Source organism: Candoia aspera, chromosome 17 (genome assembly GCF_035149785.1).
Source record: "Candoia aspera isolate rCanAsp1 chromosome 17, rCanAsp1.hap2, whole genome shotgun sequence".
In the NCBI taxonomy this organism is placed as follows: Eukaryota; Metazoa; Chordata; class Lepidosauria; order Squamata; family Boidae; genus Candoia; species Candoia aspera.
In genome coordinates this window covers 10,485,209-10,510,240 of record NC_086169.1, presented here as the reverse complement: position 1 = coordinate 10,510,240, position 25,032 = coordinate 10,485,209, and the positions used below count along the sequence as shown (strand labels likewise).

Genomic DNA, 25,032 nt, shown 5'->3' with positions numbered 1-25,032 from the left:
AACGCATGGTTATGTGGATCATAGTTTATTCAATTAACCCAGTTTTCTGGGTTCATATGACACATGGTGCCACAAACTAGCCACATAAGTCGGGTGATCCATCACTCAACGAAGACGGCCACTGAAAGCCAGGCTGAAGAGAAAGCTTCAGTTCCTTATTTAATCCCCAGGGGAAATTGCATTAAAGGTGTTCCCTGCACCCACCCCCCAAACACTTCAAAATTATCCCTGTACTGAGTCCAGAAAGAAGAGACACCAACGCTGAGGAATCAGCCATTTTATTCAAGCTACAGATAAGAAAAAAAAAGTTGGTGCTCAAAAACTCAAGCTCCACAACTATATACACACCGATCATCGGTGAGCCCGGGCCCGTATGAACACGATGCCCACAGGGAGACTTTCCTCGCACAGACCACGAGCAGAACTCCCAAAGGCTTCCCTCCAGCAGCAGGAAGCTGGTGTTTCACTTGGTGATGGTGTTTCTGGAGAGAGAGGAGGAGGCGCGGTTAGTGAAGGAGGCGCAGGAAGGCATCCCCGCCCACCCAAAGCGGGAAAGACCCCCTTCCGTTGAGTTCTGCTAAGAATTGTTTAGAACATCATCCTGAAGCTGGTGCTCTCCAGGGATGTTAGAACCACATCTGGGGTCTTAGACGCAACAAATGAGCAGCATGTTAATTTGGGAAAGCTGGTTTAGAGGGTGAGTAGAAAGGACGCACCTCTTGAGATGCCAAGCTAGGGCAGTGTTCCTCAGCTGTAGCTGTTTAAAGATGTGTGGACTTCAACTTCCAGCAAAGCTGGCTGGGGTATTCTGGGAGTTGAAGTCCACACATCTTTAAACAGCTATGGCTGAGAACTGGCTGGGGTATTCTGGGAGTTGAAGTCCACACCTCTTTAAACGGCTACGGCTGAGAAACACTGAGCTAGAGGAATGCCTAGAGGAGATTTCAGTTATAAATATATGTCCCTCACGCACATCCTTTTTCATGCCTTACCAAAATTAAGGGAGGCATAAGCACCACTAAGTACTGCGCTTTTCCAACAGTTTTCCAATGGCTCCCCATGACGAGCCAACACGAGAACAAACCGTGGACGGCAGCCGAGGCAGGCCCAGCCAGCCACCGATGACTCAAATTCAGAGAAGGCCGTCGCTTCTCTCCTTAGGGGCCTGGTGCCCAGCCTGCCAATAAACGCCAGTCCCCCACGCATGCTCCCCATGCGCCCTTACGCGTTCATGCTCTTGCCGCTGCCGCTGAGCACGATGTACGGCGTCTTCTGGGCCTTCTGCTTCTCCTGCAGCAGAGCCACCGTGCCCAGGGGGGTGTCGCTGGAGCTCATTTTTTTCAAGAGCTGGAAAAGAGGAGACAATTGCAAAAAAGGTTCTCTGCATCCTGGTTCCCCCTGATGGCTGGGCACTGGCCACAGGGAAAATTTCAAGAGCGAGTAGAAGCAGCGGGCCACGCAGCGAGGGGCGACGATGGGGGCCGCTGTTTTTGCAACGGTCCTCCTTCCTAAAGGGAGGATTCCAGCGGGAGACTGAGCCCTGAGCTCCTCAGTTGTGGGCTTGGGGCTCTCTGCACATAATGCAACGTCTCCATGGAGCTGCCAGGCGAGGCCTTCCAGCAACACAGGGTCAGAGAGTTCGTTGGTACGCCAACAATACTGAGGGTGATCAGTGCACCGACAGCCCTCAGCTTCACCTCTCGACCCCGGACCGAGTAAGGCACGCTATCCGAGTGCTAACCAGGCGCCTGGGGGCCGCTAAGGTCTGAACGGAGAGGAGCAGGAGGCCTTGATCCCGGCAAGACGGAGGGATTCTGGGCCACCCAACTCAGGAGAGACGCTTCTTTAATTCTCGACAAGGTCATGCCCCGGGCAGAGAACTGGCTCATAACTTGGGGGTCCTCCTGGATTCACAGCTCTTGCTCAGTAGCATACGGGAGCTGGGCCAGGAGGGTCTTGGCCCAGCGTCACCTTGTGCGCCTTGTTACAACCCCTCCGGGAATGGGAGGGCTCGCTCTCACGCTCAGCCCCCTCTTGACTGGACTACTGCACTGCTGCCATTGAAGAGAAGTTAGAAGTTACCGCAGGACCAGAATGTGTTGGCTCAAGGAGTTACAGACGGTCCTTGAGGCACCCCTGCGACACTTCTATTTATTCTCTTCGCTCTCTCCCGGTCCTTTCCCTTAGGGACTGGCTTCTGCAATGACCATGGAAGTGTCCCCTTTCAGGTACAGCCCTCTCCTCTGGAATAGCTGGCCCCTGGATATCCAAACAGGCCCTTTCCTGTGGCTTCGAGAAAGTCCATAAAAACGTGGCTGTTTCATCAGGCCACAGGATCCATAACGTTATAGCTGCTCCCTCTGGCAAGGAATGGTGTTTTAATTCTGGGCTATGGATTCTTGCATTCCTGATTTTTACTTTTTTTTTACCGTTTCGTGCTTAGATCAGTGTTTCTCAACCTTGGCGACTTTAAGACGGGTGGACTTCGACTCCCAGAATTCCCCAGCCAGCCATGGCTGGCTGGGGAATTCTGGGAGTCGAAGTCCACCCGTCTTAAAGTCGCCAAGGTTGAGAAACACTGGCTTAGATTAATGATCTCTTTTAATCTGAATTTACAAAGATGAGAATTGAACACTGTTCAAAGTCATCTTCAATTGGACAGGCTGTCTGGATGGATGGGTGAGACAGGCTGCTCTGCAGAAATAACTGCTTCTGTGCGACTGAACTTCCACTGTTACTCACCGCCTCCTCATCCAGTTTCTTCATGCGCCGTTCTGTCTTCATCTTCCCAGAGCCTTTCCCGTGGAAGCGGTGGGATAGCTGCCGGAAGGCCTGGGACAAGAGCACAGCAGGTTAAGTCAAAGGTGAACAGGGCGGGCACTGGGGCAAAGGAAGAAGGCTGCAGTGTTTTGTCTATATACTGGTATGATGATAAAAATATTTTGATTTATTAAAGAGGCGTCTGTGAAGTTTTAAAAATCTGCTTCTTTAAATAAAAGTGGATTAATTTGGAATAACCATAGCAGCAGTAACATGGGTTCTGCCAGCTGTTATGTCAACCCTCCTCTGGAAAGCAACACAGGAGTGGGGTGGGGAGGGGGGCTGCCCAGTACCTCCTTGGGCGTGAGTTTGCGCCCTGTCTCATCCACATATTCTATCTTCACATCTGGCTTGTAGCCATCCTTTTCCTTGAAGTCCTGAGTGAAGCCCCGATATTCTTCCCGCCGGCTGTATTTGTCATCGATGGCCCTGTGTCGTGACAAAACACAGCCATCTCAGTTACCCTGAATGCCCCCGGCCAGGCCATCCCACTGGCTTAGCCAAAGCAAGTGACTGAGCACATGCTCGCTGCAGCCTGGCCCACTCTCCAAGCACCTTTCATTTCTAAAATGCGATAGAGAACGGGAGGACCCGCAAGGCCAGCCTTCGGAAAGGCCAGGCCCACCTCAGCTGGGGGATGCTAGGAGCCAGAGATTAGCCACTATCTAGGTTCCTTTTATTTTTTTAATCCGTTCAATCGTGTCTGATTCTTGGAGGCTGCCTGGACAAGGCCCTGCAGTTTTCTTGGCAAGGTTTTTCGAAGTGGTTTGCCACTGCCTCTTTCCTGGGGCTGAGAGAGAGTGGCTGGCCCAGGGTCGCCCAGCTGGCTTTGTGCCCAAGGCAGGACTAGAACTCCCAGTCTTCCAGTTTCTAGCCAGGTGCCTTCACCATGACACCAAACTGGATCTCATCTAGGTTCCTGCATCACATTAAATCCTAAACTGATCAATGGCCTGGGTTTGCACAGCACACTAAGCCAGGAAAAAACTAACCAAGGTTAAAACTAAGAAAGCTTAGTATGCTCCTGGTCTTTACTTGGCTCAGCGTACCAGGGGACCTGGCCAGCCAGCCTCAGGGCACATCATCGATTGCCTGCCTTGCTAAGGCTTCTCCTGGCCCAGGGAGGACCATTTCTGCTCCCTGAACTTGGTGGCGGGCTGACCTTCCCCCTTCCCCCACTTACATCTTGTCCTCAATGCAATACACAGCCGATGGCAGCGACTTGTTTGGTGCCTTGACCCTGGCCACCTTCTGTACTGTGGTCTCCAGCAGGCCTGGGGAAGCAGCAAGGAGAACGGTCACCTCATAATCCACTCATCCGGCAGCTGGTTAATCCACAGAGGGTCTGCAGGCCTCGATGAGGCTGAACGAGGCAGGGCCTTCTCCTCGTTTTGAGCCAGGCACAATCCTGCAGAGGGTGGTAGGCCAGCCCCCGGCTTACCTTTGTTCTGGCACAGCATCAAGGCAGCTGCCAGGCCCCGGTTGACGATGGGCTCCTCATCCAGGATGGTGGTGGAGGAGGCTGAGAACTGCGCACAAGAGGAAGAAGTCAAATCAAACATGCCAACCGCGACTTCCAGATCTCCTCAGCCAGCAGGACCATTGCTGAAGATTCTGAGAGTTGAAGCCATACATCTGGAGCAGGGTTTCCCCACCTCGGCCACTTGAAAATGGGTGGACTTCAACTCCCAGAATTCCCCAGCCAGCAAAGCCGGAATTGGAGAAACACTGATCTGGAGGGTGCACAGACAGGGGGGAGGGCAGATTAATTCGAATGCTTTGCCAGCAAGAATGGTGGCGGGGGAGGGAAGGGGGACTCCAGGCCAATGTCACCCAGCCAACAGCCTCACGGGCACAAGTGCCCTTTCAGCACAAACCCCCACTCACATCCTGCTGGTGCTTTTCTTCATCCAGGTTGACCGTGCTCCAGCCAATGTTCTCCTCGCCGTCTGAGTCAGAGCCCCCGGTGGCCGACATCTCGTCATCACGCTCAAAGTCCTGAGAGCGGGGGAGAGGAAAGGAGACTGTGAGTAAGGGCTGCTGGGGGGACACTGGCTGACCACGCAAGAAGACCGCCGCTTCTATACATAGGTGGGCCCCCTGAAATCCAGGTAGTCCTCACTTAACGACCATCTGTTTAATGACGGTCTGAAGTTACGATGGCCTCAGAAGAAGGGCTTTACAACCTGTATGCGCACTTATGACTGTCACAAAACACTGCACACCCCCTGAAGTCACGTGATCGCAATTTGGGCATTTACGACCAGCTGCAGTGTCCTGTGGTCACGTGACCATGATTTGCGACCTTTTTCACTGGTTATCCTCAGCAGACACTTCCCCTCCCTCCCTTTCAAAGTTATCTGTTTTTAAAAACCTTCAAGTTTCTAGCTCTAGCTGAGGATGGTTTTGAGAATTATGCGTGACACAGAGGACATCCCTTCCTCATGAAGATGTTAATTCTAACTCAGATTTTGGCTGGCTGTGATGCGGGGGGGTTGCAAGCTGCACATTCACTACAGTAGCTTAATATGAAGTGTCAGCTTATTTACTGTGGTGTTTTCAAGGATGTTTAACGCTTAAAGCACATCATGGTTTAATGCACAGAACAAAAAGGCTTTACAGGTAGTCCTCACTTAACAACCATTTGGTTAGCAGTGGTTCAGACTTACGACCGTGCTGAAAAACCTGACTTTTGACCAGTCCTCGCACTTACAACCGTCATAGCATCCCTGCAGTCACATGATCACAATTTGGGTGCTTGGCAACCAGTTCACATTTACAACTGTCAGAGTGTCCCACATCATATGATCACCATTTTTGACCTTCCCAGCCAGCTTCCAGCAAGCAAAATAAATGGGGAACTGCATGGTTCACTTAACGACCACAGTGATTTGCTTAATGACTGCTGCAAAATATGTCGTAAAATCTGGTTAGATTTGCTTAATGACCACTTTACTTAGCAATTGAAATTCCAAGAGAGGACTACCTATAAACACTGATTTTTTTTTTCCAGGAGACAGAACCGTGGTTCTAACGGGAAAAGCACGAGGGAGAAGCGCCGTCCCTGCCTCTTGGAAATCTGCTCATCTGCACTGCCCTCTAACTAGGCCCCCCCAGGTTTTACCAGAAGCTCCTCCTGCTCCTCGCGGTTTCCGGCCAGTCCATAGGTGGGGATCTCACCCAGCGTGCGACAGAACTCGGAGGTGGCGTTGAAGACGATGGCGCCTTTCTTCTCGAGCTCGGCGTCGTCCTCCTGGCTCCGGCTCCGGCCCAGCGTCCGCACTATTTCAACCACCTGAGAAGGATTGGGGGGGGGGGGGTTGGAGAGATCAGCAACGTGGGCTAACCTCCGGGGCAGAGTGCTCGGGTTCAGCAATCCCTCGGGGCAGTGGGATGGGCAGTTGTTCCATTCCGCCCCACGAAGACGCCTGCTCTCCGCCCGCACAGGGGCAGCCTCTGGCCCTTCCGCCAATTCCCCACCTTTTCACTGCTGTCCTTCAGCTGCTGGATCTGCCTCAGCTTGCGCCCCTTCTCCAGCTGCTTCTGCAGCTCCAGCTCAGCCTCGTCTTCCTCCAGGACGGCCGGGGAGTCCAGGCCTTGCATGGCCTCCTCTGAGACACAGACGGGCAGCAGGACGAGGAGGGGAGAGAGAGACCCGTTTCCACAGCTGTCGGACCTCCGCTCTCCTCTCTTTGCCCCCGTGGGGTCGTCCCTTTCGCTTCAGGCCCAGCCCAAGTTACTGGTTGGCTTAAACACCAGCCATGTTCAGCACTGGCTGCCAAACAGGAAGCTGCTCACAGCCTCCTTCCCACCCATGCAACAGGGTCTTCATCCCCATCCCCATCTAGATTTAACGGAGCAACCTCCCCCCCCTCAAGCCTCTGAACTTCGGGGGTCCGGCTGGCCTCACCATCATCGCTGCTGATCTCCATTTTCTCTACACGGATGTCATCGGACTGGAGCAGCTGCTCCCCTGCTCCGTTCCTGCAGGAGGGGGACCCCTGCTCTTCCTCCTCCTCCTCCTCCTCTTCCTCCTCCTCCTCCTCCTCCTCCTTCACAGGCGCCCTCCGTCTACCCCGGCCCCGGGTCCTAGGGAGGCAGGCCAGAGGTCAGTCAGGCCCAGCAAAGAGGGACTGTCCGCCAGGAGGGGGTTCCCTCTCGTGACCAAGACCGGGGGCTGCTCGTGGGTAAAGTCCCTCAGGTGGCATCTGCACAACCCGCAAGGCCAAAATGGGCCAGCCTAGATGGCTGTTCCTTCGAAGGTCAGGGGGCACGCCCAACACTCCCTCCTCCAAGGGCCACGCAACGGTCTTGCAGTGCAGGCTTGGCCGAGAGAGTAAGATCCCCCCTACGTCACGCCAGGAGCTCCCACCCGAACTTCTACCCATGCTGGCTCAGCAGTTTGTGTGAACACAGCTGCGTGAGTCAAGCATTCCTGTGCGTGCTTGCGTGCGTGTCAGGGAGGGAGGGAATGGCCTGGAGACACAACTTCCAGCTTTCTGCCTCATAAAATTTTCCTGTGTATTCAGATAAATAGAAATGTTACAGATCTACAGACTGTGCCATTCTATATTTACAAAGTACTAATAAAAAAAAAAATTCCATTCAGGACACTTCGAAGAGAGACAGTGTATTTCTTTTTGTCCCTGTTGAGTAGAATGAAAGTTCATTCATAAACCCCACAATCGCCCTCGGGAACATCCAGGAAGTCGAAATAAACCATGGAGAAAGTTTCTTCAGTTTTCCTTTGCTTCCCCTGGATCTCAGAATGTATTAAGGGTCTCCCCCGCCCCCCATTTTTCAGTAAGATGAACCTGTTGGTCAGGTCCAGATTATGCTGAATCCTCAACCTTCACAAACACTAATAAAATAAATCACTGTGTTAGAACAAGCTGAGTATTGATGAAGAAATCGAAAAACCACTCAAAGTTGGCTGGTTTTGGTAAAACTTATAGAGCGAGGCCTTGAACTTCCTTTAAAACTTCATTTTATGAGACAGCGGGCAGGAAAGGCCAGCGGCACAGTGGCGGAGTTCACACACGTTTTGCTGGGTGGGGAAAGCTGCGGCAGCTGCACCGAAGTCTGACTTGCTTAGCAGACACGTGGGGCTGTCTTAAGTCTCGGGGCGCCAAATCCGAAAATGGGTGAATTCACCCGTCAGCGGGCCCGCTACGGCCGGCAAGTGGCAGGGCCTCAGAGCGGCAGGCCCCGGGGCTGCTCCTCTCCGCTCCCCTCCCACCAGCGGCTGGGCAGCCCGCCCTCACCGGGAGCCGAAGTCCCTCTCGCTGTTCTCGTTGCACAGCAGCAGGAGGTCGTCGGCCTTCACGGCCTTCTCCTTCTTGCGTATCTTCCTCACCCGCCGCCGCGTCTTCTTGAATGTGGTGCTCTGCAGGCAGGAGGGGGCGTGTGAGAGGCGGGCCAAGAGTCGGGGCAAAACGGCCTGTCTGCTCACCCGCCCGGGCCCCCTCTTGCGGTCTGCACCCCACGGGTACCAAAAGCTTCCCGTCTGCACCAGCCTCCCAGCCCCGCTGCTCCAAGGGGAGCCCCGGGCGGCCCGGGCCCCCCTCTGGGCCAGACCCCCTTCCCCCCGGCCCTGGGGCTGTTCCTCCAGTGACCGGCCTTGGGGGCCCGCCCTCCCCCGCCCTCCCGGCGACAGCTACCCTACCATCTCTTCCGGGGTGTAGTACTCCGAGGCCAGGTGGAGGCTGGGCGTGTCCAGCGTCTGGGCCCGAGTGTGCAGGCTGTCCCGGATGTGCTGAAGCTCCCGCTCCCACGACCCATCGGCCATCCCCACCGAGTCCAGCTTGAAGGACTTCTTCTTCTCCCCTTCGATCTCTTCGTCGTACTTGGACAGGACGCTCTTGTGCTTGAACTGGGGGGAGAGAGGAAGGGGCCCGGGGCGACCCGGGGCAGTCAGCCAGGCTCTCCAAAAGGGGCTCTGCCTGTTGACTCCAAAGACCCGGCTGCAGAAAGGCGGCCTGTCTTTGCACACGGGGCTTTGCCGGGCTCACGTGTCAGGCTCGGCCAGAAACCATGTTTACAAACCACGATGGCTGGATTCACACTGTACACCCAAATTAAACAACCCATGTTATATCCAGGTAGTCCTCAATTTATGACTGTTTAATGATGGTCCGAAGTTGCAACGGCCTCGGAACGGGTGCTTTACAGCCTGTGAAGCACTTCCGAGTGTCTCAAAATGTCGCACCCCCCCTGCAGTCACATGATCGCATTTCAGGCACTTGGCAACCGGCTCACACTTAGGACCAGTTGCAGTTTCCTGTGGTCACGTGACCATGCTTTGCGACATTTTTTGCTGTTTTCCAGCAAAAAACACCCATTGGGAAAGCTGGATTTGCTTAAAAACTGTGGTGATTCGCTTAACAACCCATGATTTGCTTAACGGCCACCATAAAAATGGTCATAAAATTGGCTCTGGTCACACGGTGACTCGACTTAGGACTGCAACAACTTATGGTAGGAATTCCAGTCCCAACTGTGGTCGTAAGTTGAGGGCTACCTGTATGACCTCTTGCAAGAAGCAGGTCGTAATGTGGTTTACTTCCATCTTAGCCCAATGTGGTCTGTCCAGCGATGGCTTGGTATAATGCACAAGCTGCCCCCTGTTAAAATCTGTGTCACGACAGGATTTATTGCTTCTGGAAGAGGGTGTCTGGTCACCCCGACTCCCAGCACCCTTGCCACTGACCAAGTCAGCTGCATTCACGGCCACTCCCGGAGGGCCCAACGGGGCAGCTGCCGTGTCTCCTTCCCTCGGCCATTCCCTTCTGGCCGGTCGTCCCCCGCCCCTCCCGTTTCTGCCCAAACCCAGCTGGTCCCGGCCATCCCCGGGTAGAGACGGACTGCCGAGAGCACAGCCCGGCTGGGTTAAGCCGCGCTGGACATCAGGGCCCTGCTTCTCCCAGATGCTTCCAAGGAAGCCACAACCAGGGGAGGAAGCCACAGTCGATCCACAGGAAATTGCAAGCAGCATTAAGGGGCTTAAGGGGCAGCCCCCAGGTTTCATGTCGACACGAGGAAAATCTTCTTGACGGCGTGCTTTGTTCTGCCACGGAGCAGCCTGCCCCGGGAAGCTGTGGGTTCTCCACCGCTGGAGGTTTCAAGGAGAGGCCAGGGCCGGGTGGCCCCCTTTCAAGGATGGCTTCGCTGGTCTTCCCTGGGTGGGCTGTTCCACGGTTGAACAAATCACACCCTCAAGAAGCTGTTCCTCACATCGAAATGAAATCCGGGGGGCTGCCACTTAAACCCGTTAATTCTGCCTGCAGATCCCTGGGCCCCTTCCAACTCCACGCTTCCACAGTTCCGGGGCTGACGCTAGCGAGCCGCACAGCCTGGCTCTTCTCTCGCAGTTCTCTTTGTGTCTCCCCAAGAGGGCCACCCTCCTTTTCAGCTGGCAACCCCGGCGTAAGCAGGGAGGAAACGCGGTCCCACTGGGCAAAGAGCCGGGGGCCCCGGGGGAGGAGAGAGGGAGGGAGGGGGACTTACTGCCACCATGTCGTCCACACTCTCGTCGTCTTCGTAGGGCTTGTACTCCGGCTTCTTCCTGCGCAGCTCCACGTTCTTCTTGGCCTTCTCACTGTCCACCATGTTCACGTTCACCAGCACGTCGCCGCCCACCTCCTCCAAGACGCCTGAAGGGACGCCGGTTGTCAGCAAGAGGACAGCAGTTGGGGAAGACTGCCCCTCCAGGGTGGGCTATGCCAGGAGGCGGCGAGGGACGGGCATGTGTACGAAGGTGCCACACGTAGCCCGGGTCAGCACCCGCAGCCAGGGAAGAGGCCCGGAGGGGAAGGTAGCGCCGATGCTGTCCTTACCCTTGTCTTTGAGGGTCAGAATGACCGTCTCCCCTTCCTGGAAAGAATCAATGGTGTGCTCCACGGTCAGGCCTTTCAAGTCCTGAGCGCCGTAGCTCACCTGCTGGGGACAAGAGTGGAAACAGGCATCAGAAGAGCCAGGGGAGGCGTGGAGGCAAAGGGCCGGTTTGGGGAGTGCTGGAATTGGCTGTAGCAAGTCACGGAGATGCTGAGAAGATTCCCCCGAAAGAGGCGGGTCCTTGCAAAAGGATCAGAGAAAAGTGGACAAAAAACACATCATCTGAAAAGCCAGGGTTGTCTTCTGGTGTTTCGACCTGCAACAGCTGCTGATGTTCGTTGGGAGAAAGAGCTCCCCAAAGCTGAACAGTGCTATTGCCAACTGACCGCAAGCAGTGCTGCAAAAGTGGGCAAGGTACAGGTAGTCCTTGCTTAACGACCGTTCGTTTAGTAAACATCCGGAGTTATGACAGCACTGGAAAAAACCAACTTACGACCGTTCCTCGCACTTATGCCTGTTACAGCATCCCTGCGGTCATGTGATCGCGATTCAGGCGCTTGGCAATGGCCACACATTTATGATGGTTGCAGCATCTCGCGGTCACATGATCACCATCTTCCACCCTCCCAGGTGGCTTCTGATAAGTAAAATCAATAGGGAACCACGTGACTCGCTTAATGATCATGTGATCCACTTAAGGGCCATGTCGCTCAGCGACCTAAATTCTGGTCCCAATTGTGGTCGTTAAGTGAGGACTACCATAAATGCAAAGAGTATGAGAAACTAACAAGAAGTATTAATGAAGGAAGGAAAATAGTAGGAATTACTGAAACCAGCGGAATGAAACTCCTAAGTAAGAATGCAAGCATTGAAGGGTATAACTCAATGTTTTTCAACCTTGGCAACGAGTGGACTTCAACTCCCAGAATGCTCCAGCCAGCCTTGCCGGAGTTGAAGTCCACATATCTGAAAGTTGCCATGGTTGAGAAACACCGGTATAATTTATAAAAATAAGTTATCCCAGGCAAAAGGAGGGGAAAGGGTGGCATTATATATGAATGCCTGCACTTATCTACTAAGATCCAGGAATCTGATCTTGAGGGTCCAGTTGAGGGTATTCGAGTAAGGATACAGAGGAGGAGGGACAACAAACTATCCCCCCGCAAAATAGTATTGTGAAGGTAGGTTCTACCTCAGCAAGGCAGCCAGGAGAAGTGGGGGATACTCCCTGGGACCGCATGATAGAACTTCCAGGGAGGAGAGACTTAACAGGGGACTTCAACTACCGACAGAGCTGCTGGAAATAAAACTCAGCCAACACTGGCCAGGGGCAAAAGTCAGTTCTCACAAAGTCAAAAACAAACAGCCAGATATTCGATCAGGCTGTTATCAAACAAGGAACAGATGGACATTGTATTTCCCACCCATAAGAGAAGAGTTTCTGGGCCTTTACATAGAGTGGGCAGAAGAAAGAGATGCAAGGAATCCGAACACTGGCTATTGTGAACAGAACTCATGTTCCATACTCAGCACTTCCTGGAATTCTTTCACAACGGCTTCTCAGCTTTTCTATAATAAATTAGTTGCTGGAAGCTCTCAAACATTTCTCAGTGGCCCAGCCAACAGTTAAATTTTCTGGAAGTTTGAAGAGACAAAGGGAACAGCTCTCCAGTACAGAAAAGCTGCTTGAAGGGGTAGAAGATGTGGGAATAGTGGGATGGACCAGCAAAGAAAGTAAATACATGCCTAGACTGTATCAACAAAAAGTCCTGTCAAGATCAGGACAAGTCATCATTTCAGTCTAGCTTGCGTGGGTTAGACCCTCCCTTGAATACTATGTCCAGTTCTGGCACCACCTTTCGGGAAGGACATTAACAAACTGAAGATGTCCAGAGCAACGGAGATGGTAAGGGGCCTGGAAGAAAAAAAGTATATGGAAAAGTTGGAGGCATTTGGTATATTCAGCAGGGTTTCTCAACCCTGGCAGCTTGAAGGTGTGTGGACTTCAAAAGTCCAGAATTCTGGGAGTTGAAGTCCACACACCTTCAAGCTGCCTCAGCTGAGAAACACTGATTTAGCAAGCTGAAGAGTTGAGGAAACAAGGCAGACTCTGGGGACACATGACAGCTGTCTTCATGTTTCTCCAGGGCTGTCATGCAGAAGCGAGAGCAATTCAAAGGTGTTCCAGAAGACAGGACAAGAAACAATGGATTTAAATTTTTAGGAAGCAGATTTTGGGTGGACGTTAGGAAAAAACATCCTAAGAGTAATGGAAAACATTCTGAGGCTATAAAGTTTACATTTGGAGCAGCCTGTTCTGTTCATTCTAGAAGTGTTTTGAAGGGTTTACATTCTAAAGAGTTTGCACACCCTTAAACTTTATCTCCTCATGGTCTACCTATTTTTTCCTCCATGCAGGAGAATGACTGATGAGAAAGGAGATCTCCCTCTATTTAAAGCTACACTGACCCTTTGGAGGCACTGAGGTACCTCCAGTTTCATCTTTACTGAGAATCGATGAAATCGGTACAGGTAGTCCTCACTTAATGACCATTCATTTAGTGATGGTTCAGACTTATGACGGTGCTGGGAAAAAAACAACTTACAACCAGTGCTCACCCTTACAACCACTGCAGCGTCCCCGTGGTCACATGATCATGATTTGGGCTCTTGGTAACCAGTTGTCATGTTCACCGTTTCAATGTCTTTGATACATTGTAACGTTTCGCATGTCATTAGCTGAATGCGTGTTTCATCTTTCACGGGAGGATGAGAGGGGTTTATCTTTTGGCTGTGCTTTTGGAATGTGTTTGGGTTATCTCCTGTGTTCAAGGTTACTTTCCCAGGCTAGCAGTTCTGACGGTTGCCAGCACCTGGGACGGGCGGGGCTGCTGGCAGGGAGGCGGGGTACGTTTGCACCGAGGGGTTTAAGTTTGTATTTGGCGCGCTTTTGTTCATTCTCAGCTTTCTCTGTATTTGTCCTAAGTTCCCTAATAAATCAGATTTCATTTAGCAACCTCTTGTGAGTCTGAGTATTTGGGCTGGGCAACCATTACACCAGTCTGCATTTATGACCATCACAGCATCCCGTGGTCACGGGATCGCCATTTTCAACATTCCCAGCCGGCTTCTGGCAAGCAAAATCAGTGGGGAACCGCGTGATTCGCTTAATGACCACAGTGATTAGCAAAATCAATGGGGAACCATGTGGTTTGCTTAATGACCACAGTGATTCGCTTAATGAACATCACAAAAAGGTCATAAAACCAGATCAGATTTGCTTAATGACTGCTTTACTTAGCAACCAAAATTCTGGTCTCAGTTGTGGTCGTTAAGCAAGGACTTCCCGTAACATAGTGCCTCCTGGTGGGCAATGTACCTGAAAAACAGCACACGGGATATACACAATGCAAAACTACAGAAATCCCCCCCTCAGGAGGTGCATGTGTAGAAGTCACGTAAACCTCAGATGCTGAGGAGGTCGAAAAAGGAGGTCCTCTGCAAACTGGCATGTCAAGGCCACAATCAGCAAGGAAGATCCTGACTTGCAGGTCTCTGTTATTAAGACCCTTTACCAAGATGTTCCCTTTGCTGCTGGCACACCTCTTTGTGCGTAACCAGAAAAGCGGTGGCAGGAGGGGTCACCCAGGGCCTTTCGACCCCCAGCGCTCACCTTCTTCTTCTGCCCAAACTCCTCCTCCACCAGGCTGCTGATGCCAAATTCCTGATCCATCTCTTCCAGGAGCTTGGCCTGTTTGGGGAATGAACAAACACGAGGGACAGTGAGTAGCTACTCTGAGCATGATTTTGCTGGCCATTGACTAAATAAATTGGATTGGACATCCAGTTATGAGGCTACTGCTGTCTCCCTGGAGAACTTCTGTATATAATTGTGTGGACTGCGTGTATGTATGTGCCTTTCTCTTGTCATGTACTCATCATACGCTATATATCTAAATCTATATCTATATAGATATAAAATTTATCAAATTTGTCACCGCCCATCTCCTCCCACCAGAAGGACTCTGGGCGGTTTACAACAAAATAATAATAAAACAATAAATAGATAATAAAATTCCAACGTAAAAGTGCACTATAAAACAATTTCACATTGCTACCAAATATAAGTAAAGTCCAGATGGCTGTGGTCTCCTTCAGTCCTTGTGTAGGAGGGGCACTTCAAGGCACCAGCCAACCCCAAGCATGTCGATTCTCCTCCCTGCCCCAAGCCCGGCGGCAGAGCCAGGTCTTCAACTTCCTCCGGAAGGCTAGGAGCGATGGGGCTAATCTCACCTCCGGGGGCAAGATGTTCCAAAGGGCGGGCGCCACTGCAGAGAAGGCCTGCCTTCTGGACCCTGCCAGGCGGAATTCTCTTACCGACGGGGTCTGCAGCAGGCCCTCTCTGCGTGAGCAGGTGGGACGGGCTGATGATACGGGGAAGAGGTGGTCCCTCAGGTAGCATATATGTACGTACACACACACACACACACACACACATACATACATTCATACATACTACCACCACTACTGAACATACTAAGAAAGGTATGCATTCGATTTGGGGGAGTGCAATACGCAAGCAGTCCTTGGTCATGAGGCAGACAGCTGACCTATCCTGGTGTCCTCGCCCTATCCAAGGTGTAGAACAACATGCTGCCCACCAAGTCCTTCAGGAATGGCTGAAACTGACACTTCTGATTATAGTGGCCTATGACAGTAATAGAGATTTAATTTGATCTGATACTCCTGAATGACACTGATCCCTCAGTTAAGGCACAGGCAGCTTCGAGACTTTGGACCTAACGTCGGACGCCACCAACACTGACCCGCTTCTCAGCCATCTCTTTCTCCAGCTGCAGCTTCCGGCTCCTCTCAATCCAGGCTGCCGTGTCATCCAGCCAAGGGTCATCTTCGCCAAGTGATTTGATCTTCCTAAAGGCACGAAAATACAGGTCCCTGACAGAAGCCCTGCTCCTCGGGCTGAAAACAGACCTCGAGGGCAGTACAGGATACGTACATTAAGCCAAATGATTTAGAAGCAGAACTCGAACAGTAAAGTTTCTAAGCAGTCGGCAAAACTGGACACCTGAGGGTCGGCTGGTCAGGAAAGCAGCTGGAGCGAAGCACCGACGGACCTGCCCCTTCCTCAATCAGCTGCTTTCTGCAAGAGCCCCGGGGAGGGCTGCAGCCCACCTTCAACCTTAGTGACTTCCAGACGTGCTGGATTACAGCTCCCAAAGGATGGGTGGATCCTCAGAAGCCCATTTTGCTTTGGCCTAGCAGTTCTGAGGGCGGGCCGAGAGCTGAGGATTTGTGTAAAAAATCCAAACCAGCGTTCACCAGACTAAGGGGGACAGACAGAGGCTGTGAAGGAGTCAGAGGTCCGCCACCCTTAATATCCAGCTCTGTTTGGAAAAGTCCATGCAAATGCTTCTCCTCTCTGGAATATCCCGGTAGGTAGGGCGGAATGGCCACGTTCCGCCACGCGCTTGTTCTGCAAAGCACTCGATGAAAGGAGAAAGGCAGCACAACACAGCCCAGTGGTAAGCACAACTGGCTTTCTGAAAGGTAAGCGAAGGTGGAGAAAAATCTCTCCACCACTTCATACCTTGCTTAGTAACCGTAATCCCGCAGTCTCTCTGCAGACTTCTTGTCTTCCCCCCCGTCCCCCTTTTTTTAAAGGAAAGGGTGGATGCTGCTCGGACCCTGCTTCTGCCTAGCACATCTCCAGCCAAGCCTTTCTGGGGGCAAAATTCTGCTCCCAAAGAAACTGGCAGTGAAATTCTTTTGCACCCTTAATCAAAGCATGCCAGCTGGGGATGGCCAGTGAAGGCAAAACAGCTGAAAAGGTACCCTAGTTTCTGGTTTAGAAGCCTCTTCTCCTTGGCGGCTGCTAGCTTCTCCCGGATCTCCTCTCGCTGCCTCAGGACAATTGGGTTGATGACCTCAGCAGCCACAGGGTCCTCCTTGCTGCCTGTTTCTGCAGAGTGAGGAGGAGAAGGAAGTGAATACCAACCACTTTCTCTGAGCCGAACAGCTTCGGTGAACGCGAAGGGGAAGCTGGGCCCAAGACTGCCAAAGCCCCGAGCTGCAAAGGCCACAGGTCCTGGGGATGCCAAAGGACAAAAAATCAAGGCATCGCTACTTCTACAGCAGCCAAGGAAGGAGATGCCTCGCCCTGGGAAGGTTTACTGTGGCTCCGTTCACTCGCCCATTCAGCCTCCCACCCCCCAGACAAGGAAATCCCATTTGGCTCAGTTGCTCTGTGAACTCAGCTCGTGTTCTACACCGCAGGGCAAAGGGTTGAGGGGCCGCACTTAGCGGGAAACTGGATACGGAGCACTCCAACTGTCTGTCGAGAGTTTCGGAGCTGAACAGCTGCGCCCTTGTTTTCTACTAAGGCCTTGCTGTTGCACTTTAAAGGGGGCAGTTAAAAAGGGAAAATTAGCAATTCGGGACGCCATTTACATATTTTATCAGGAAAAAAAATTGTTGGGTAAACAGGATGAAGTGATCCAGCCCAGACACAAAATTGTTGCCAGTTTGGTGAAAACAATGTGCTAAATAGCTGCTGAGAAAGCAGAGAAAATACTCCAAGAAACACCTCCTGCAAGCTTTGAAGAACCATCTCTTCCTACCGCACGGGAATAAATCAGTTATTGAATCAGTTCCACAGAATTCAGGCACAGAATACTGAAGCCCACCTACCCTTTTTGACTGTGTTTATCTCCAGAGGCTTCAGCCCAAGTTTAGCTCGAAGTTTACTATAAGAGAAAAAACAAAACACATGTGTTCTTCTGCACCCACTGCTCTGCCAAAGAACAGAATCTCTTTAGTATGTTGCTACAGTTCTCAAGGAGATAAAAAGAGCTTTTTTTAAAAATTAACAAATTTCTCTGGGAAAATCCAAGGCTGTTCCGCCAGCCTTTTGGGAAAAAGAATGAACTGGGCCTAGACTTGAGGAAGTGGAGGTGGGAAGAGTTTCTGCTTGGCCACAGCTGCCTTCCCAAGTGCAGACAGCAGGCTCAGCTTCCCTTGTCTCTTCCTCACACCCCCACCAATTTAACCCCAGACTAACCCATTAATGAAGCCCCGTGTGAATCTGCTGCCCAGCCCCTGCAGCCTGATCCAGGGCAGTACACTCAAGCTTGCAGGGGATTAGCTGCAAGAGGAATATCAGACATATATATTTCTGAATATATATGAATATATTGCACATATATGGAATGCCACTTTATCTCTCTCTCTCTCTCTCAATCAATCAATCACATTTATCACCGCCCATCTCCCAAAAGGGATTCTGGGTGGTTTACAGTAAAACATAAATAAAAATATAAAACTGTAAAACACTATAATACACAATAAAATAAATATGATAAAAACCCCGATGGCTGGAAGTTCTCTGTGATTTGCACGCAGAGCAGGGTCCTTCTAAGGAACTAACCACCCCCAAGAATGGCTACTCTCCCTCCTGCACCAGGCATAATTACAGAACCAGGTCTTTAGCTGTTTCCTAAAGTCCAGGAGGGAGGGAGCCAATCTCACTTCCGGGGGAAGGATATTCCAAAGGGCAGGGGCTGCTGCAGAGAAGGCCCACCTCCTGGACCCCGCCAGATGGAATTCTCTTGCAGACAGGGTCCACAGCATGCCCTCTCTGCATGACCGGGTGGGACAGGCTGATGTGATGGGGAGGAGACGGTCCCTTAGGTAACCTGGACCCGTGCCATATAGGGCTTTAAAGGTGATAACCAACACCTTGAATTGAACCTGGAAGCATACTGGCAACCAATGCAGCTCGTGGAGCAAAGGAGTGATGTGTGCTGATCTTGGGAAACCCAAGATCGCCTGCGCAGCTGCATGTTGCACCACCTGTAGCTTCTGGATACTCTTCAAGGGTAGCCCCATGTAGAGCGCATTGCAGTAGTCTACATGGGAGATAACCAGGGCATGAGTGACCGTTCGAAGGGTCTCTTGCTCCAGGAAGAGGCATAACCTTTCCTGGTCTCATCCACTCACTTGGTCTCCTCGATGCTGAGCGATGCATCTCCAGAGGTAGACTTTGAGCTAGCAGCTGTTTGGGAATAAAAACAGGGAATCAGTTAACACAAAGTAAACCTTGTGAGTTGGGAAGGATCTGACGTTTTTTTGCAACTTGATACCCATAACATTCAGATCTTACATTTTCTGGGACAAAGGATAGGATGTTTTGAGAATTATTTAGACTGAAGAGAAAAAATGGTCTGCATAGTTGCCACCTTAGATACATCCACTTAGAACAGTGCTTCTCAACCGTGGCAACTTGAATATGTGTGGACTTCAACTCCCAGAATTCCCCAGCCAGTTGAAGTCCACACATTTTCAAGTTGCCAAGGTTGAGAAACACTGACTTAGAAGGAACAGGTGTGATACCTGAGAAATTACAATACAATCTGAATATCCAATTTTAAAGACTAGCAATATTCTCTCCTCAGCAACCTCTTCAACAATTTAATTAATTACCAGATCCAGCACATCACAGTTTGATTACACATAATATCACCTGGATGCTCAAACTCTCAAATCCACTTTTTCTGTTAATTTAGATCTTGCCATACAATCCGGAACTTTCATAAAACGGAATACGTTTAAGACGACAAATGTGAATTCTTTCTGCCATAATGACTGGCAATAAAAAATCATTTATTGAAAACATATATATTCCACTTTTTCTACTTCAAAACAAATCTCTGAGGGAACTAGTTGACAACAGGAGAACATTAATATAGATGTGTGCATGTAAGCATGCAGCCACATCACAAGCAAAAAAAGAACTTAAGAAAAAAAATACAGAGGTGGTCACCAATGCAAGAGAAGACGACGGTGAAAATACAGTAAGTTTACCCATCTAATGGCTCCCCCCAGACCACACACGCACCCAGTGGCCTGCTTCCCTTTTCTGAACTCCCTTTGACCACATCCTCACCACCGTATGATTTAAAACTGCTTTCCCATTATGGGATTTGGCTCATGGGGGAAGATAAATATTTTCCACCATTGTTTTTAACATAGTTTTTAATGCAAAAAAAAAAAAAAAAAAAGTTTAATAGCATATGCAATGGAGACAAATAACATCCAGGAATATTTATAGATAGCTCAATTTGTGTCTCTTCAAAATGTGATGATATGCAAGATTGTAGCAAATCCTCTATGGAAGCGAGTATTTGTAGCCCAGCGTTGAACTGTGCAGTCCTGGGTGCTCTCTGAGCCTGGCTGTTTCCTTGCAGACGTTTCATTGCCAGGCCAGGCTGCATCTTCAGGGCGAAGCGGGAGGGGGCCTTGCTCTCTGTTTATATACTGTGGCTTGCTCACAATTTCCCAGTTGAAACTATGGACAGACTCAATCGTAGTTTCAACTGGGAAACTGTGAGCTTCCTAAAGCAAGCCAAACTCCAGAGAATTCCTGGAAGCCTGGCACTCAGACCAAGCCGCCATCAACAGACACATAGAGGTAAACAACATTTACACGCCATTCAGAAGAGACAAGAGAAAAGCCGAAAGACCAGGACACTCCCTTGCCAGCAATCAACACCCAAATACGCAAAAATCAAACTAGGATTAACACCAGATGAACCATCAAATAGCACAATACACCCCAATCAAGGAACTATTGACTCAGTCAATCAACCAAGCAGCAAACAGCAGCCCAGTCAAGGAACCCCCAAGGAGAGCGCAACACCCCCCCCCAACACAAGCAGGGCAAGCCACGGTATATAAACAGAGAGCAAGGCCCCCTCCCTCTTCGCACTGAAGATGCAGCCTAGTCTGGCAATGAAATGTCTGCAAGGAAACAGCCAGGCTCAGAGAGCACCCAGGACTCCACAATCCTCTATCTTAAGTCAGAAGCAAGTCACTGTTAATTTAACAGGAAAAGAAAGTGAGAAAGTGCCATGCATTTATATGCACTCCTTCGCCTGATCAAGAATTCATGAGAATTTTTATACATAAGGGCATAACAAATGTAATGACTCACAGCAGGAGTTGCTGAGGTGAACAACTGATCTCTGAGAAAGTGAAAATTAGGCAAGCAGAAAGAAATATGATTTCTGGTTGCTATGCTGCCCTATCTAAGAATGACAACGGCACTTCTAAGTGAAAGAATTAAAATAATTTTAATTAACAGGGTTATACAGGCCTTTTCTCTGCCTAAGGCTTTAGGAAGCTGGGTATGGGTTAGCAAAGTCCAAAGGCAGTTTTTCTCAAATGTTATGCAGTTGTGGAGCATTAAATAAACATTCAGAAAAATGCAACGACTACATATGCCACCCCTTCTTTAGAACCTTTCCTTCTTTAGAAGCAGGGGAGAGTGCACATTTCGCAGGGAATAGTCAGTCTCTCTCTAACCCAGGGTTTCTCAACCAGGGTTCCGCGAGAGGTCACCAGGGGTTCCCTGGGAGAACACGGTTTATTTCAAAAATCATTTCCAATTCAGGCAACTTCACATTAGAGGTAAGTTTCATTCTTTATTTTTAGTTTAAGAACACTGTTCATGCATCTGTACAGGCCTACCCAAGAAACGAATATAATAATGTTGTAACTTCTGGCCTATATTGGAGCCTGAATGCGCAGGGGTTCCCCAAGGCCTGGAAAATATTTCAAGGGTTCCTCCAGGGTCAAAAGGTGGAGAAAGGCTGGTCTAACCCTAATCCTAGGAAGGAGGCAATAGTAATCACTTCCAAAAAATGTTACCAAGGGTCAAGAATGACTTGAAGGCACACACAACACCCACCCACCCAAAGTAATTGCATTCCCTCCATTTTTAAAGCTTTTTTTAAATTAAAATGTGTACCAAAACATTAACCCCAAATTGTGCTCTTAGTACAAATGCATCAGTAAAGATTAAACTAAAGAACAACTGGGGGTTAGCAGGAGGGGATCTCCAGTGAGTTAAACGCTGCACATGGGGATTCACAACTTCTGCACTGTCTAGTCACTACCGAGCATGGTCATTTTCAGAAGCAAAGATTCCAACTGGATTTGCACAAATAAATTGGTTTGGATAGCCAGACTGCTGGATGCTACGTTATGCGATAATATGATTTATTTATTTAGGCATTGCATATTGTGCGAACATAGTGGTCGTGAACAAAGTGGTCGTGTTTTGTTAACCCAAGTTCAAGATTAAGCATGTGGCATGAACCTGGCATCTGAATGAAATACACTCCGGGATGATCAGTGTTACAGCTAAGGCGGTTTCACTTACAAGTAAAAGCTCTGCATGTGCCTCATATGCGTAAGAACACTTTCCTCACGAGCCAGACAACTCATGTGTTAGCACAAACAGGGATGAGCCAAATCTACATGCAGAATAGTAACAATTATACGTGACTGGAAAAACATGAAACAACTTCCTTGCAATTACAGTCCCTAATCCTGCCTTATGGCAACACCGAGATCTTTCTTCCATCAGTCACTTTTCCTTCTACCCATTCGTCCCTGACCCCAAGCCAAATCCCTGTTTTTTCCAAAGTGTCCTGAGGGGCAAATGCAAGTAAAGAAGTCATAAGAAGTCATTCTCGTAACTCTGAAATCAGGAGAGGGCAGGGCAGTTGAAGTACCTACAAAAACAAGGCATCAATCCTTTGGGCATAGCCTGTCAATCAAATTATTTAATTGAACGAGGCTGCGGTTACTTGAGAGCCCGTTTGGTGCAGTGGTGAAGGCCCCAGGCTAGAAACCAGGAGGCTGCAAGTTCTAGTCCTGCCTTAGATATGAAAGCCAGTTGGGTGACCTTGGGCCAGTCCCTCTCTCTCAGCCCTAGGATGGAAGCAATGGCAAGCCACCTCTGAAAAACCTGCCAAGAAAACTGCAGGGACTTGTCCAGGCAGTTTCCGAGAATCGGACACAAGTAAACGGGTTAAAAAAAAAAGAGAGCCTAGATACGAAGGAACCTATTACAAACGATGTCAACAAACTATGCTAAAAATGAGCAACTGCTTAATACCATCTGATGTTAACTCAACCATCCTGCAATGTCCTAAAGTCTCTTCTTTGTTCAAGGATTAGAATGGCAGGTGGGGAGAACCTTGAGTCAACGAAGCTCACCAAGTGATCTGGCGCCAGTCACTACCTTTCAGCCAACCTACCTCCTGGTACTCTAGACAAGGGTTTCTCAAACTTGGCCAGTTTAAGAAAGGCAGACTTCAATTCCCAGAATTCTGCAATTTAAAGTCCACCCATCTTAAGGTTGCCGAGGTTGAGAAGCACTGCTGTAGACAATGGTCTGTAGGGCACCGTGGGATAACAAGAGGAAAGGAGGGATGTGAATCTAATAAATCAAATACAGTTATTCCTTGACTTATGACCACAATCGGGACTGGAACTTTTGTAGCTAAGCAAGTCACGCCCGATTTTACCACTCTAAGCAAATCACCGTGGCCCTTAAGTAAATCACATGGTCGTTAAGCAAATCCAGCTTCCCCCACTGACTTTGCTTGTTGGAAGCTGGCTGGGAAGGTCGCAGGTGGTGATCCCGTGACCCGAGATGCTGCAACCACTGTAAAGAGACGCTGGTTGCCAAGCACCTGAATTTTGATCTCGTGACACAAGGATGCTGCGATGGTCATAAGTGCGAGGACCACTAGCAAGTCACTTTTCCAGCGCCGTCGTAGCTTCCGACGGTTGCTTAGCAGATGGTCGTAAGTAGAACCAATGGTTCAGAACGACCACTGAGGGCTGATGAGCGCTAACATCCAAGCCGTGCGGATGGCAACGACCCCCTGCCCCTTCCCGCCGCCCCCGCGAGAAAGGCCGGTCGGAAGGCAGACCCCCCGCCCCTCCCGCCCTCCCGCCCTCCCGCCGCACCTGAGCCCTGAGCGCCGTCGTAGCCGTCGTCGCGCTTCTCCCGCTGGTTCCGCCTCCCCGCCTCGGCGTCCTGGCCCGCGGAGGCGGCGCTGCGGCTGCCCCGCGAGGAGGAGGACGCGGAGGCCTCGTCCCCGCCGCCCCGCCGCCCGCTCCGTTCGCCCCGACTCCGGCTGCGCTTGCTCCGCCGCTCGTTGCCGCCGCCGCCGCCGCCGCGGTGCTTGTGCTTCTTGTGCTCGCGGTGGCGGGACGAGGAGGAGGAGGAGGAGGCGGCGGCGCCGCCCCCGGAGGAGGAGGAGGCCGCGGGCGGAGCGGAGTCTTCGGAGGCCTCGCCGCGGTCGCGGTGCCGCTTGGAGGAGCCCATCGCGGCGGCCGGGCGCGGAGAAAATGGCGGCTACTCCGGCGGAGGCCGAGCGGAACGGCGCTTCCTCGTCGCCGGGAAGCCACTTCCGGGTCCAGGGTGGCGCTTCCGGTCCGCCTGGAAAACCGCCCGCCCGCGGCTTTTGGTTGTAACCATCGGTTCCGAAGCGCGGGCCGGATAAGGCTTGACGCCTTCTTGTTGCTTCAGGTCTGCGCTGAGTCTTTTGGAGCAGAGAGTTGCTTGAAAGAAGGATTTTCTTTCTGCTCTAGGCAGCGTTCCTCAACCTTGTCCAGTTTAAGATGTGTGGACTTCAACTCCCAGAATTCCCCAGCCAGCCATGCTGGCTGGGGAATTCTGGGAGTTGAAGTCCACACATCTTAAACTGGACAAGGTTGAGAAATGCTGGCTTTAGGAGTCAGGGGAGGTGTGGGATCTCTCTCCCATTTCCATCCCCTCCTTTCTCTGCATCCCTTTGCCTTTTTGGTTGAAACCACCAGAGTGATTACTTGACTAGGTTAACCCTTTACTATTTTGAACCATACACTAGGTCAGTGTTTTTCAGAGGTGGCTATTTTAAGATGTGTGGCCTTCAACTCCCAGCATGCTAGCTGGGGAATTCTGGGAGTTAAAGTCCCTACATCTTAAAGCCGAGAAACACTGTTCTAAGTGCTTTCTTTAGGCTGTAAATAGCTCCAACTATTTACACAGATAACCTTAATTAATCTTGTTACATGCTTTTTCTTTCAATCGTTAACAGGTCAAGCCTTTGCTTAAAAGGGATGAAGGAAGAAGAATAAAGAGAGGTCAGAGAGAACTGCCCCATGGGAAGGATCCTAGAGGTTTATTTTTAAATAATACAGACTATTTTAATCAAGAATATATTGCTTGTAAGGGGCTTTGGATTTTACCTTGAAAGGTAAGATATAAATTACTGTAATAAATGTTCTGTTCTCTGTAAGATAACCACAAGTCTTGGGTTTTTTTTCCTGCAGCAGACTACTGTAGCTATTCCAATCACTAATGAGCTTCACTGGCTCTTCAATTAGTGGAAAATAGCATGGCTGCAAAGTAAAATGGATGTCGGATACAGGTTGAAGTAGCCTCGTTTGTATAGTGTGAGCTTTGATAGCAGTGGTGGGGGTTGTGCGTTTTAGAATGAGGTGCAAACTAAACCTTTTATC

The 25,032-nt window shown here is 50.5% G+C and overlaps 2 protein-coding genes across 2 annotated transcripts in view; one reads left to right on the top strand and one right to left on the bottom strand.

Moving 5' to 3' along the window:
* COPA (COPI coat complex subunit alpha) overlaps positions 1–25,032 on the top strand; it is a 307,095-nt gene that overhangs the window by 130,862 nt on the left and 151,201 nt on the right. The gene's annotated exons all lie outside the window — the stretch shown is intronic.
* Positions 278–23,919, bottom strand: SART1 (spliceosome associated factor 1, recruiter of U4/U6.U5 tri-snRNP). The gene is made up of 20 exons (XM_063316564.1): positions 23,494–23,919; positions 18,670–18,724; positions 17,362–17,417; positions 16,507–16,633; positions 15,480–15,585; positions 14,327–14,404; positions 10,656–10,755; positions 10,327–10,472; positions 8,486–8,692; positions 8,085–8,206; positions 6,731–6,909; positions 6,301–6,431; positions 5,945–6,115; positions 4,708–4,818; positions 4,262–4,349; positions 4,004–4,094; positions 3,114–3,249; positions 2,743–2,832; positions 1,226–1,347; positions 278–482 (listed from the first exon to the last, which is right to left on the bottom strand). The coding sequence occupies exons 1-20, from the start codon at positions 23,852–23,854 to the stop codon at positions 464–466; spliced, it is 2,496 nt and encodes an 831-aa protein (XP_063172634.1). The 5' UTR covers positions 23,855–23,919; the 3' UTR covers positions 278–463.

What these genes read in the sequence shown, in the direction of transcription:
- SART1 (XM_063316564.1), bottom strand. Translation starts at nt 23,854, where the DNA reads ATGGGCTCCTCCAAGCGGCACCGCGACCGCGGCGAGGCCTCCGAAGAC. An exon ending in AGTTTGGGCAGAAGAAGAAG is followed by an intron (nt 10,756 to 14,326) that starts GTGAGCGCTGGG and finishes TGTCCCCAGCAG; the next exon opens with GTGAGCTACGGCGCTCAGGA. An exon ending in TATTGCATTGAGGACAAGAT is followed by an intron (nt 3,250 to 4,003) that starts GTAAGTGGGGGA and finishes GTCACGACACAG; the next exon opens with GGCCATCGATGACAAATACA.